The sequence below is a fragment of the Eleginops maclovinus genome, chromosome 11, assembly GCF_036324505.1.
Source record: "Eleginops maclovinus isolate JMC-PN-2008 ecotype Puerto Natales chromosome 11, JC_Emac_rtc_rv5, whole genome shotgun sequence".
In the NCBI taxonomy this organism is placed as follows: Eukaryota; Metazoa; Chordata; class Actinopteri; order Perciformes; family Eleginopidae; genus Eleginops; species Eleginops maclovinus.
The window spans coordinates 19,063,209-19,075,266 of record NC_086359.1 but is presented as its reverse complement, the minus strand read 5'-3'; the positions used below and the strand labels follow the sequence as shown (position 1 = coordinate 19,075,266).

At 38.8% G+C, this 12,058-nt stretch overlaps 1 protein-coding gene across 1 annotated transcript; it reads left to right on the top strand.

Moving 5' to 3' along the window:
- The first annotated feature begins 112 nt into the window (after positions 1-112).
- Positions 113-11,879, top strand: tm7sf2 (transmembrane 7 superfamily member 2). The gene is made up of 11 exons (XM_063895682.1): positions 113-205; positions 1,484-1,566; positions 1,769-1,965; positions 3,029-3,083; positions 3,560-3,754; positions 4,912-5,015; positions 8,666-8,785; positions 9,363-9,531; positions 9,624-9,704; positions 9,864-9,986; positions 11,257-11,879. Exons 1-11 carry the CDS (start codon positions 162-164, stop codon positions 11,415-11,417), a joined length of 1,332 nt encoding a protein of 443 aa, XP_063751752.1. The 5' UTR covers positions 113-161; the 3' UTR covers positions 11,418-11,879.
- The last annotated feature ends 179 nt before the right edge of the window (positions 11,880-12,058 follow it).

Genomic DNA, 12,058 nt, shown 5'->3' with positions numbered 1-12,058 from the left:
TCCCAGTATATCTGTCGCCACCTGAAGCGTTCATTTGATTGGCTAAGCCTTATTCTCTCCACCCTCTTCTGATGACCACGGAGTGATCTGATTGGCTGAGAGACATCATTGTGTTATTCAACGTGTTTTGGAGGCGTATCCATCTGCAGGCTGCTGGATGGATGCATGAGAAAAGGAATACCGTCCCATCTACACCTCTTAGCCGGTAAGACACTGCATTTACTCAGTCTCAAACAATCATTTCTGCTCTTTATATGCGCCTTATTGTTCTGCAATTAATGTTTCTTGCGCTGTGATTATTTCACAAGCTGATGGGACAACAACTAGACGGCCTTTCGTCTCATGTTTCATAATAGAAATGTAGCTGTATGGCCACACAGGAAATAACAGCGGTGTGACCTGAAGTTTAACTCTGTGCTTTAACACAGTCACAATAAGAGGTAATTGAAGTGATGTCAAGACATTTGAAAAATGCGCTAAATTAGAGAATATTTACAAGTTTCCCACACTTTTACCTCACACTGTTAATTCCCTTTGCCTTTTTTATTAATTATTTTTGGCAATGGTCTATGGCTTCTGATGCGTCTTTGCTCAAAGATAAGACAGGAAAAATATAATCAGTTCTGTTTTAAATGTCAATGGAAGTATTATTAGCGAAGGTACTTTAAGTATTGAAAGTGGCCCATTGGCCCAAGTGGCAGAATGGCGTTTTGCTTACTACTCCACCACAATTCAGAGGTAATAGTGTACTTTTACTCCACTACATATTGTATCCCTTCAGTTACTTTGCAGGTTTGCATTAATGATATGAAATATAATCAACACTTAAATTCTTAAATGTTATATTATAACTGGAGGAAATACACATTTGTCTTGATAACGCTTTAATGCATCAATAATTATAAGCAAAATATATAATATATATTATTCTGAAATGGGACAAGTTTTGGATGTCGGACTTGTAAAAGAGTAGGCTATACCTGCTCTTTGGTAGTTCTACTTTTACTTAAGTACACAATCTGAGTACTTCTTCCACCTGTTCTGTTAAATATATATTGAAATATACTTAAGACAAAAGTTCAAGCAAACACACAGGAGGGGATCCTTACATTATCAAAAACTTTGGATTTGAAGATATCATTATTGCATGTTATTTAACTGAACTATTTTATGACTTGTTGGGTGTTGGCGTCTCACTCTCACTTTGCTGATAAAACTTTCTTGTCAGTACAGTTTAGTGTCTTCATAGTGATTAAAAACCCCTGTGTGGATATGTACGGCCTTTAATCAGTAATAATACCTCATATTACGCTGTGTAAAGTTAGTTTTTTTTTACAGTTTACTGTTGTAATGTTATGTAACCAACTAAACTGTCATGATGAACCTCTGTTATTGTCTTTCTTACTAATTTCCATTACCATTTAATTACTTTTGCAAATGTCTTTATTTTGACCATCATTGATCCATCATAATATTTTCCCAGGAAACAAATAATGAAACCAAACGGTCAAGTGCTCAAACAAAGACCCTCACATGACACTGAGAGGGAGTTTGGAGGAACCCTGGGTGAGTGACAGCAGCACCAACACAATACACCTACCTTCATTTTATTCAAGATGTTTTGATCTCTACATAACCATTAGCTCTAAACTGTATACTTTATTGTCTTATTACATTTCCCACCGCTAAGAACGACCTTACCAGATCACCTTAACAAAATGACAGTATGTCGGCAATGATTCATCTCTTTTCTGTAATCGTCTCTCAGGTGCATTATGCATACCCATCTTTCTCCCGCTGACGGTGATGTTCCTGATATGTGTGAGTCGATCCCCTGAGGCCAGTTTGCTACAGTGGCCCCCGGCCCTCCCCTCCACTGACCAACTGTGGGACCCTCTGGCCCTTGTGCTTCTGCTGGGCTGGATCTCTCTGCACGCCCTCCTCTATGTGTTGCCATTAGGAAAGGTAAGACAAGCTCAGCAGCCGGGGTCAAGTTTCAACCTACATTAAAACCAGCTGTGGTGAGGAAAACACCAATAAGGTCCTGCATCTCGAAGAGCAAAGAAGAGATGTGACCCGATCATTAAGATGCTTTTCTCTGGATGTGTTACTGTCACGGCTTCCTTCCTTTGTTTCCATCAAGTCCACTTAAACGCCTTAAACAGAAAGTTCTGTTATCTTTCAATGTATTAGTTTTACCTACAGTTATGATGTCTTGTTAGGCTTCCAATGATGTGTTGATGTCGTGCCACTGAGGTGATAAAAATAAAATAAAAATGTTTCCACACACATTCGATAAAGATGATAGGCCTTTCCAATAGTCTAACAAAATAGGCAAATTAAAGAACAAACAACTAAGATTGTCTTACTTTCTTTATGTTGTGTAGGCTAATATATCTTAAGTTAAAAACTGTGTCTCAACGTCTCTTCCTCTCAGGTTTCCCATATCTATGTCTCTTGAAAGGCTGGCGCTGTGGGAAATGTAGTCTTTATAGTCTCTACAGAGGTCATGATTAGGTGACAATATTTGGTGTTTTTTACACAAACAAATGTCTGGCTTTAACAGTTACCTTCAAACAGAGTCAAGAAAGATGTGTTGAATGTAAGTCAAACCGACCTGCTGCTTGTTCATATTGAACAATGCGTTAGAGTGATATTAATCTTCATGACTCTGCAAGAAAGACAAAAGGAGTATTTACCAAAAATGTCGGACTATAAAGTCACATTCATGTTTAAATGTAGCATGCTAAAACGTAGTAGGGGCACATAGAGACATATGGATGTTTAAAAAGTACTGGACTCAGCGTTTACCTTAAACATTTTTCAGTGGCGAGATAAAGTAAAATAGTTGGACTGCAGAGGATAAAATTACCCGGACCTTGGATGATCTTCCCACCCATGAGATCCAGAGAGCAGCAGATTGAAATGATTAAATACTAATTCAAATGTTGACTCTGTTCCCTTTATTAACACATACAAAGGATTTGTTTTATGTGTTCTGATCTAAAATGACTGAATCTACCTGCAGGTGTCTGAAGGATTAGTGCTGAGGAATGGAACGCGTCTCAAGTATCCCATAAACGGTATTTATATAATTCATTCTTAAATTCATGGGAGTTACAAAACACCATTTGTATTGTATTGTTTTGAAGATTTAAGTTGTACTCATATTTTAAATATAGAATTGTTGATGACCATGTTGTATATAGTAATGGAGGATCAGTGTGCCGCAAACATATGTCTACATTAATCTAGTAGAAATATTATTGTAGCTGTATTATTTTGAAATTCATCTTTACCCAAGTTTTGAGTACAAATGCTTTTTCACATTTAATACTTTACTGTAGTCCAATGCAAAAATGTGTTTTAATCTTGTGTTTTATCTATCTTCTTTTAACCTCGACACTGATCCAACCTTGGGCTAAAGTTAACTTTAGTTACACAGTCTAAGGTTCCGTCTTTCCCAACTTTTACCTTTTTTTCACACTGGCCTGTGTCAGTCTCTTATCCCTTTCCCCCCGGGCCACAGCATTGAGCTTTGTTTGTTTCTGTCCCTCAGGTTTCCACAGCCTGTGCATCTGCGGCGTGTTGCTGATGTTGTTACTGGGGCTCGGGGCTCCTCTGGGGTATCTGTTTGAGCTGTTGTTGCCTCTGGCGGCGTGTGCAATAGCAGGGTCATACCTGTTCTCCCTCTACCTCTACATCCGCTCCTTTTGGGTTCCTTCTCATGCTCTTGCTTTGGGAGGCAACACAGGTGAGAGTGGAGGTTGAAATCCCACCTTAAAGTACTATTTTGATACACTTACCGGAGATGCATTCGTAGGCCTCTTTTAATGTTTGTTGGAGGATTTTGGTATTCCTGGGGGTAATTATCCAACAGCATCAAGTGAACACTCTTTCCAGTAAGCTGACCCCACTACACCTGCTGCGCTGTGCTCAGCCGCATCTGTAGGAAGAAACACGAGAACATCCATCATTGTGATTCAGCTTAAGCTAGCTAACATTCCAGTTTGTGAAGAGATGATATCAGCAAGGCCAAACTACCATGCTATTGAGCTGCTTCTTAGTATGAATGTAGGTTGGTGTAAGCAGAATACATTGGCTGTAGGGATGGATGAAAGAAAGATGCACATTTAACCACACTGGCTGCATATATCCCTGCTAAAAAGATGCATTTTTCAACTAGTAACAACAAGCCTCAGCTGTACTTGGTGTTTGGTGCTAATTTCAGTTATCCTGAGTTAACATTTAACTCTCTGCTGACAGCTAAGCCTATGCTCTATACTTACCTGTTGAGTGATTATTCTACATTATGCTCAGAGCATGCTGTGGCTAAGTACAGCTTTGCAGAGCTGCTTGCGTCACATGTGCAAAAAAATATCTCTCTTTTACTGGTTGTTGTTAAAGGCATTCTGAGAATATTAGGAAATTGCTGAAAATAACTGAGACAGCAGAGACAGGCAGGTGGTATGAGGCTACACAAAGAACACTTCTCATTGCCTAGTAACAGATGCAGTAGATTGAACATCACAGGCTATTTTTCGCCTCAGACATGTAACCATTGAACTTGTACATCTAAATGGAATGCAGCCTTATTAATGCAATAAATGTTGATGTGCTTTCCAATGACGGAATGTCTGCTTTAAAGAAGCATTGTAATATGACAATGCAAGCTAATAGAACTAAACAGCTTTCGACTGAAAATTGGTTTCAGAAAAAGGCAAATAAACTGACCGCTGATATTGTTTAAAAAGTTGCTGATGAAGTTAACGACATCACAGACTTGCATCACGTGTAAACCTTATGGTAATTGTCTTCTTGCTTTTTGCAGACATTTACATTACACAATAACTTCATGTGTCAAATTCTCCTGTGGAGTTTTTAAAAGCATTAATTTGTCTGTTCTTCCAGGAAATCCACTTTATGACTTCTTCATCGGACGAGAGCTAAACCCCCGGATTGGAAACTTTGACCTTAAGTATTTCTGTGAGCTCAGACCGGGTCTGATCGGCTGGGTGAGTCATCCTGCAGGAGAGCAGAACAATTCCAGTCCTGATATTAAAAGTTTAAAAAAGCTAATGATACAAAAGTTGTAAACAGTACATATACAGTGGGGCAAAAAAGTATTTAGTCAGCCACCAATTGTGCAAGTTCTCCCATTTAAAAAGATGAGAGAGGCCTGTAATTTTTATGAGAGACAGATTGAGAAAAAAAAATCCAGAAAATCACATTGTAGGATTTTTAAAGGATTTATTTTCAAATGATTGTGGAAAATAAGTATTTGGTCAATAACAAAAGTTCATCTCAATACTTTGTTATATACCCTTTGTTGGCAATGACAGAGGTCAAACGTTTTCTGTAAGTCTTCACAAGGTTTTCACACACTGTTGCTGGTATTTTGGCCCATTCCTCCATGCAGATCTCCTCTAAAGCAGTGATGTTTTGGGGCTGTCGCTGGGCAACACGGACTTTCAACTACCTCCAAAGATTTTCTATGGGGTTGAGATCTGGAGACTGGCTAGGCCACTCCAGGACCTTGAAATGCTTCTTACGAAGCCACTCCTTCATTGCCCTGGCGCTGTGTTCGGGATCATTGTCATGCTGAAAGACCCAGCCACGCTTCATCTTCAGTGCCCTTGCTGATGGAAGGAGGTTTTCACTCAAAATCTCACGATACATGGCCCCATTCATTCTTTCCTTTACACGAATCAGTCGTCCTGGTCCCTTTGCAGAAAAACAGCCCCAAAGCATGATGTTTCCACCCCCATGCTTCACAGTAGGTATGGTGTTCTTTGGATGCAACTCTGCATTCTTTCTCCTCCAAACACGACGAGTTGAGTTTTTACCAAAAAGTTCTATTTTGGTTTCATCTGACCATATGACATTCTCCCAATCCTCTTCTGGATCATCCAAATGCCCTCTAGCAAACTTCAGACGGGCCTGGACATGTACTGGCTTAAGCAGGGGGACACGTCTTGAACTGCAGGATTTAAGTCCCTGGCGGCGTAGTGTGTTACTGATGGTAGCCTCTGTTACTTTGGTCCCAGCTCTCTGCAGGTCATTCACTAGGTCCCCCCGTGTGGTTCTGGGATTTTTGCTCACCGTTCTTGTGATCATTTTGACCCCACGGGGTGAGATCTTGTGTGGAGCCCCAGATCGAGGGAGATTAGCAGTGGTCTTGTATGTCTTCCATTTTCTAATAATTACTCCCACAGTTGATTTCTTCACACCAAGCTGCTTACCTATTGCAGATTCAGTTTTCCCAGCCTGGTGCAGGTCTACAATTTTGTCTCAGGTCTCCTTTGACAGCTCTTTGGTCTTGGCCATAGTGGAGTTTGGAGTATGACTGTTTGAGGTTGTGGACAGGTGTCTTTTATACTGATAATGAGGTGCCATTAATACAGGTAACGAGTGGAGGACAGAGGAGCCCCTTAAAGAAGAAGTTACAGGTCTGTGAGAGCCAGAAATCTTGCTTGTTTGTAGGTGACCAAATACTTATTTTACAGAGGAATTTACCAATTAATTCATTAAAAATCCTACAATGTGATTTCCTGGATTTTTTTTCTCATTCTGTCTCTCATAGTTGAGGTATACCTATGATAAAAAATTACAGGCCTCTCTCATCTTTTTAAATGGGAGAACTTGCACAATTGGTGGCTGACTAAATACTTTTTTGCCCCACTGTATACGTATAAACCATGGCATTCTGCATTTGATACATCTTAGTAGGAGTAGTGAGCTGCCATATGTACGGCGCCAGGGAAGCAGTGTAGGGAAAGGTGCCTTGCTCAGTGACACTTAGGTAGCACTTGGTCTTTTGGGCACGTGAACTTCCGGTTCCAAAGCCAAGTCGCTATGGACCTCGCCACCACTACTTTAAAGGTCCCATATTATACTCTTTTTCAACAATATATTACAGGTCTCAGATATATACAAAACATGGCTCTGGAGTGTTTGGCTGAAATACCGAACAGATCATGCATGGTAGTGCCATAAATCCGTTTCAGCCCTGTTACAAAAGTGCTGATTCTGTGTCTGTAGCTTAAAATGAAAATGATCCGCCACTCCCTATGCCCCTCTGTGAGATATTTGGTTTGAAAAAACACAATGGTGCTCTGGGAGGGGATTCAGGTGATAAAAAAACATTGTGACATCAAAATCAGATCAGCTCATTTTCACACAGGTTTTTGAATAGATGGATCAATCAAAAAAAGAGAGAGCATCTTTGTTCCTGAGACTTTCCTAATCTCTTAACACAGAGGGACACACACATTTATGTATAAAAGACATGAAAAAGTGGATTTTGCACAATAGGTGACCTTTAAGAAAATGTATACAGTCCCAGCTGAAAACATGTATATTCCAAATAGAAATCACTTCAAGAATTTATTTTAAAAGAAAAAAAAAACCCTGCTCTTTAAAATGTATGTTTAAAACTAAAACCTTAAATGACATACTGTAATTGTGAACATTTAATAACTCTAATGGTGATTTAAATAGAGCCCCAAAAGACCCACAGGGGGCGATGTTGTTCTCCTCTAAACTCACGTAATAATCAGCAGTCGGAATCAGAACTTTTCTCCCTGATGACCTGACACAGTGAGCGTTTGTTGGAGGGCAGGCATCATTACCTGAGTCTGAGTCATCTATCTAAATGAATGATAATGTAAAATGCCTGTGGGAGTGCTAAATGGTCTTCCACTGAAAGCCTGTTCAGTTTTTCTTTTTCAGATACAATTTTTATTACAACAAGGTTCTCTTTATCTTCACTACTTACAAAAAAATTACATAGCGACATTATTGGAGGCAGTAAAATAATCAAAGTCCTTTATTTACATTTTTTTAAAAACCTTTGCACATGTGAATGTTATAAAGCCAGGTGCGTAGGAGAGGACAGAAAAAGCTTCCACCAACTGGCTACAGACAGTGTGTGGGAGTTCTTTTGCTTCCTTCTGAATGTTTAAAAATCTCCTAAATTATCTGGTTTAAAATACTAATTAAGTTCATAGTCTTCTCAAGGCCAGGTCAGAGTAACATGCTCCTTTTATAAATGGAGAATTCAATTTTTACTCTGCCTGCATTTTATCTAGGCATGTGTGAGGATAGTCCCTTCCAGGATCACAGATGAAAACACCATTTATTAAATGCTGCATTCTGAATGGTTGTCAAAGGGTCAGAGAAAGAAAACAGCCTGTCTTTATTTAAATGAAATGTAAAATAATAATTCACAATGTGCTAAAGTAAAAATGACATGCAGCGAGCTGATTTTTGCAAGTCATGGAAACATTTGACAGTAATCTTTACCTAAAGAAACTGACCCTGTACATTTAAGATGAAATTGTAATATTGTCTCTTGCTTTTTGTATCTTCATATTATTCCACTCATTATAAGTTGCTTGTAATAGTAAAATGTCATTTTTAAGGAAATGTTGGGCCTTTTTACTGTGTAGAAGCAGGATGGCAGTGAGGAGGTGACATGCAACAGGTCCTACAGCTGGAATCTTGGGAAAACATATTTTTTGTAATCTATTGTAATAGTTACTTTATTATGACCTGATGACAACTTTTTTCACTCTTATCCATGATTCACATAATGATACTGTTAGTGAATGCAGTGAAAAATGTGTCCTAACTCGTGATGCTCATAAATATTTTGAACCCTCAGGTGGTCATTAACCTGGGCATGCTGATGAAGGAGGTGGAGCTTCGAGGTTCCCCTTCTCTCGCCATGATTCTGGTCAACAGTTTCCAGCTGCTGTATGTGGGAGACGCTCTATGGAATGAGGTAACAGAACTAAGTGGCACATTTGGGGGACAAAGGAGACAAAGACAGTGTTCAAGATTGTAGTACTTGAAACACTGTTCAATATAAAGTCAAAGTGCACAATTTAAGTTTTGTTTGTGGCCCAAGTACAGCACAGTGTTTGCTGTAACACCAGAAACGCCTAATTAAATACATTATTTATGTAGCTTAACCTAGCTTATTTTTTCTCTCCTAATATCTGTTGGCATTTGTTTTAGAAACAAAATGTGTTGCAGTGACTTAGTTTCAATTACAATAAAATGCATTACTTGATAAAAAACTTTAGCCCAGGTTCCAGCACAGTCTTTGCTGCAACACTGTCACAAATTGTATTATCATAGTTTCTTCTTTTGGAAGGGGGCCACAGGGCGGTCCAGGCTCTATGTTATAGAGGCACTGGCCCCTGTTAGCCTCCCCATGCTTTACAACATCTGTCCTTGATGACCGATGAAAAATAATCTCTTTGCTAACTCTGTCGCATTTACAGAAACTGCTATTAATGTGTACTGTCCCTGAACAAAAAAAAACCTTCATGCCATGCACTGTTGTGTTTAAACAGGAGGCAGTTTTGACCACCATGGACATAGTGCACGATGGTTTTGGCTTCATGCTGGTGTTTGGGGACCTGGCCTGGGTTCCCTTCACGTACGGCCTGCAGGCGGCCTTCCTGGTTGTGCACCCACAGGCCCTCAGTTCACTGGGAGCAGCAGCGATTATAGCACTGAATGGTAATCATGTTTGCTCGCCTATTTATTTGGCTGTAACATGTTTTATTCATGGGAAGATATGCTGATGTTAACATTTGTCTCTTTGCCACAAGGTATTGGATATTATGTTTTCAGAAAATCCAACTCACAGAAGAACCAGTTCAGACGAGACCCTACGCATCCAAGTGTCGCAAGTCAGTCCTTCTTTTTAACGTAAAACACGACAAATTCTACCACTTGTCTTCACAACTGAATTCTGCAACTCATGCTTTAAATACCAGAATGATATTGGGTATGATCTCTAAAGTGACTTGCACTTCTCGAAATCTAAATATTTACCTGTTTCTTTTTAGGATTGGAGACCATCGCCACAGCAACAGGGAAACGGCTGCTGGTGTCTGGCTGGTGGGGTCTCGTTCGTCATCCCAATTACCTTGGGGACCTCCTCATGGCCCTCGCGTGGTCCCTGCCATGTGGTAAGAGATCTTTAAAAGCCTGTGCAAGGCTCTTATTGCATGCAGGACACACTGACACAACACAGTGTCTTTGAGTCTCAGTTAGAAAAAAATAAAGATGATTTCAGACTGGGTATTACATCTAATACCTGTTTAAAACCCAGTTTTTTACGTGCACACGCACCAATGTGTAAATTAGGGCTGTGCAAAATAGGGTTTTTATATATACAGTCATTTGATTAAAAACAGCATTTTGAAATGTAAAATCCTACTTTTACTTTGTGCCTTTTGGTACAGTTTATTGTTTGTTCAAAGAAAGAATATTAAACATTTGTTTCCTAATGGTTAGTATCATAAATTCCTAAAAAGCAATTGTTGTATTATAGCTGTAATAACAAAAATATCGGTCTATATTTTACAAGTAAAATCAATATTGCTATTTTCAATAAGGTAGGTTTCTGTTTGTTTATCCCTACCACATTCAAATAATTATGTGATCCATTACTGTGTATGAAAATATAAATTCATAATTGCTTTAAATCAGGAACGACATGACTAAAATAAAGGCTAACAAAATGTAAAACCTGATATTCTTCATATGCTAGCCTTCAGTTTCCTTTTACGATATTCGGTGCTATAAAGACATTTCAGTAGCAACTCAAAATGTATCCTATTTCCTTCCTTTCCTTATTAGATAATTATACCCTGTTTGGGAGTGATGCAGAAGCCTTAGAGGTAGCAACAATGTGTTCTCTCTGTTCCTCCGTAAGCTGCCTTATGTTCCGTTGAAAATTCACATCCTCTTCTGGCTGCTGTCAGACTTTTGTCACAGCTGACACATTCTGCTCATCGGTATTCAAACTATATGACTCACTTGTGTAGCTGCTTTTGCAATTGAGATATACTGTATTGTCTGCCTTTAAATGCTACTGTAAAAAAGTCACAAACTGCTAAATGATACAATCAAAAAGAAAAGGAATCGAATGAAAAAGACTTTATGAAAGCTGCACTGACGAGGAACAGTGGTCACATCCTGGCCCTGACTGAAGGACAGAAAGGTGTTTTTCTGTGACCATTTAGGAGAATAAACACTTGGAGCGTAATTAAATTGTATTCAGTTCAGGGCTCTTGTATAATACAGATTCAAAAGAAAATGTTCAGATATTTGCAGAGGAGGAGGCACACTTGATTACATATTCTCTGATGCCATTCACATCACGAACAATGATATTATTAGTGGAAAAAGGTGTCATTCTTGCTAATGCTTCATGTTTTCTTGTCTTCTCTTTAGGATTCTCACATCTCCTGCCTTACTTTTATGTTATATATTTCACCGTGTTGCTGATTCACCGAGAGGACCGCGATGAGAGACAGTGTAGGTCCAAATACGGACTAGCGTGGGACACATACTGTCGACGTGTCCCCTACAGGATCTTCCCTTATGTCTACTAAACAGGAGAGCAGGAGGCTGGAACACGACCAAAACTGTCTCAAAACTGTCTCACAACATCCTTTGTATTTTCAAGTTCACGTAGCAATAACCTGAAATGTGAATCCATTTTCACTTTCACAGACCACAAATAATATCTGGTGCTTTTGCAGGTTTAAATATGACATGATGTTCAATGGATGACTATTTCTGAAGTTGTTGAATATTGAACAGCACAGGCCTTGGGATTCTTTTCTCATAAAAATCAGAGGAGAAAATTAGTTTTTGTAAAAGTTAGAAAGTAAAACTATGGGAATATTTAATTGGAAAATAAAACTCTAGAAAAATTACAAATGAAATGAATTTCCATAAAAACATCAGTGCCTTTTTTAAATAAAAGGCATTTTTACCATGCTTGTTTTTTTAATAATGCCTACTTTTGTTTGTTTGTAAAATTTGTTTAAAATAAACAAAACACAAAATGACACTTGAATCATCATTTAATTTACTTCACAGACAGTGAATGTCCGGGAAAAGCCTCCGTTGGGCTCAAATGTTTGTATGGATATTTATATGAAAGCCTTTTTGAGTCTGTGAAGATAGCTGCTTACAGCTATGTCAGTTTTTAATAACCCTTTCCAACTAGTTATCATCGTCCTGCTTA

Coding starts and splice junctions, on each gene's coding strand:
- tm7sf2 (XM_063895682.1), top strand. CDS start 162: ATGCATGAGAAAAGGAATACCGTCCCATCTACACCTCTTAGCCG. Junction 206..1,483: donor CCATCTACACCTCTTAGCCG/GTAAGACACTGC, acceptor ATATTTTCCCAG/GAAACAAATAATGAAACCAA. Junction 8,786..9,362: donor GAGACGCTCTATGGAATGAG/GTAACAGAACTA, acceptor GTGTTTAAACAG/GAGGCAGTTTTGACCACCAT.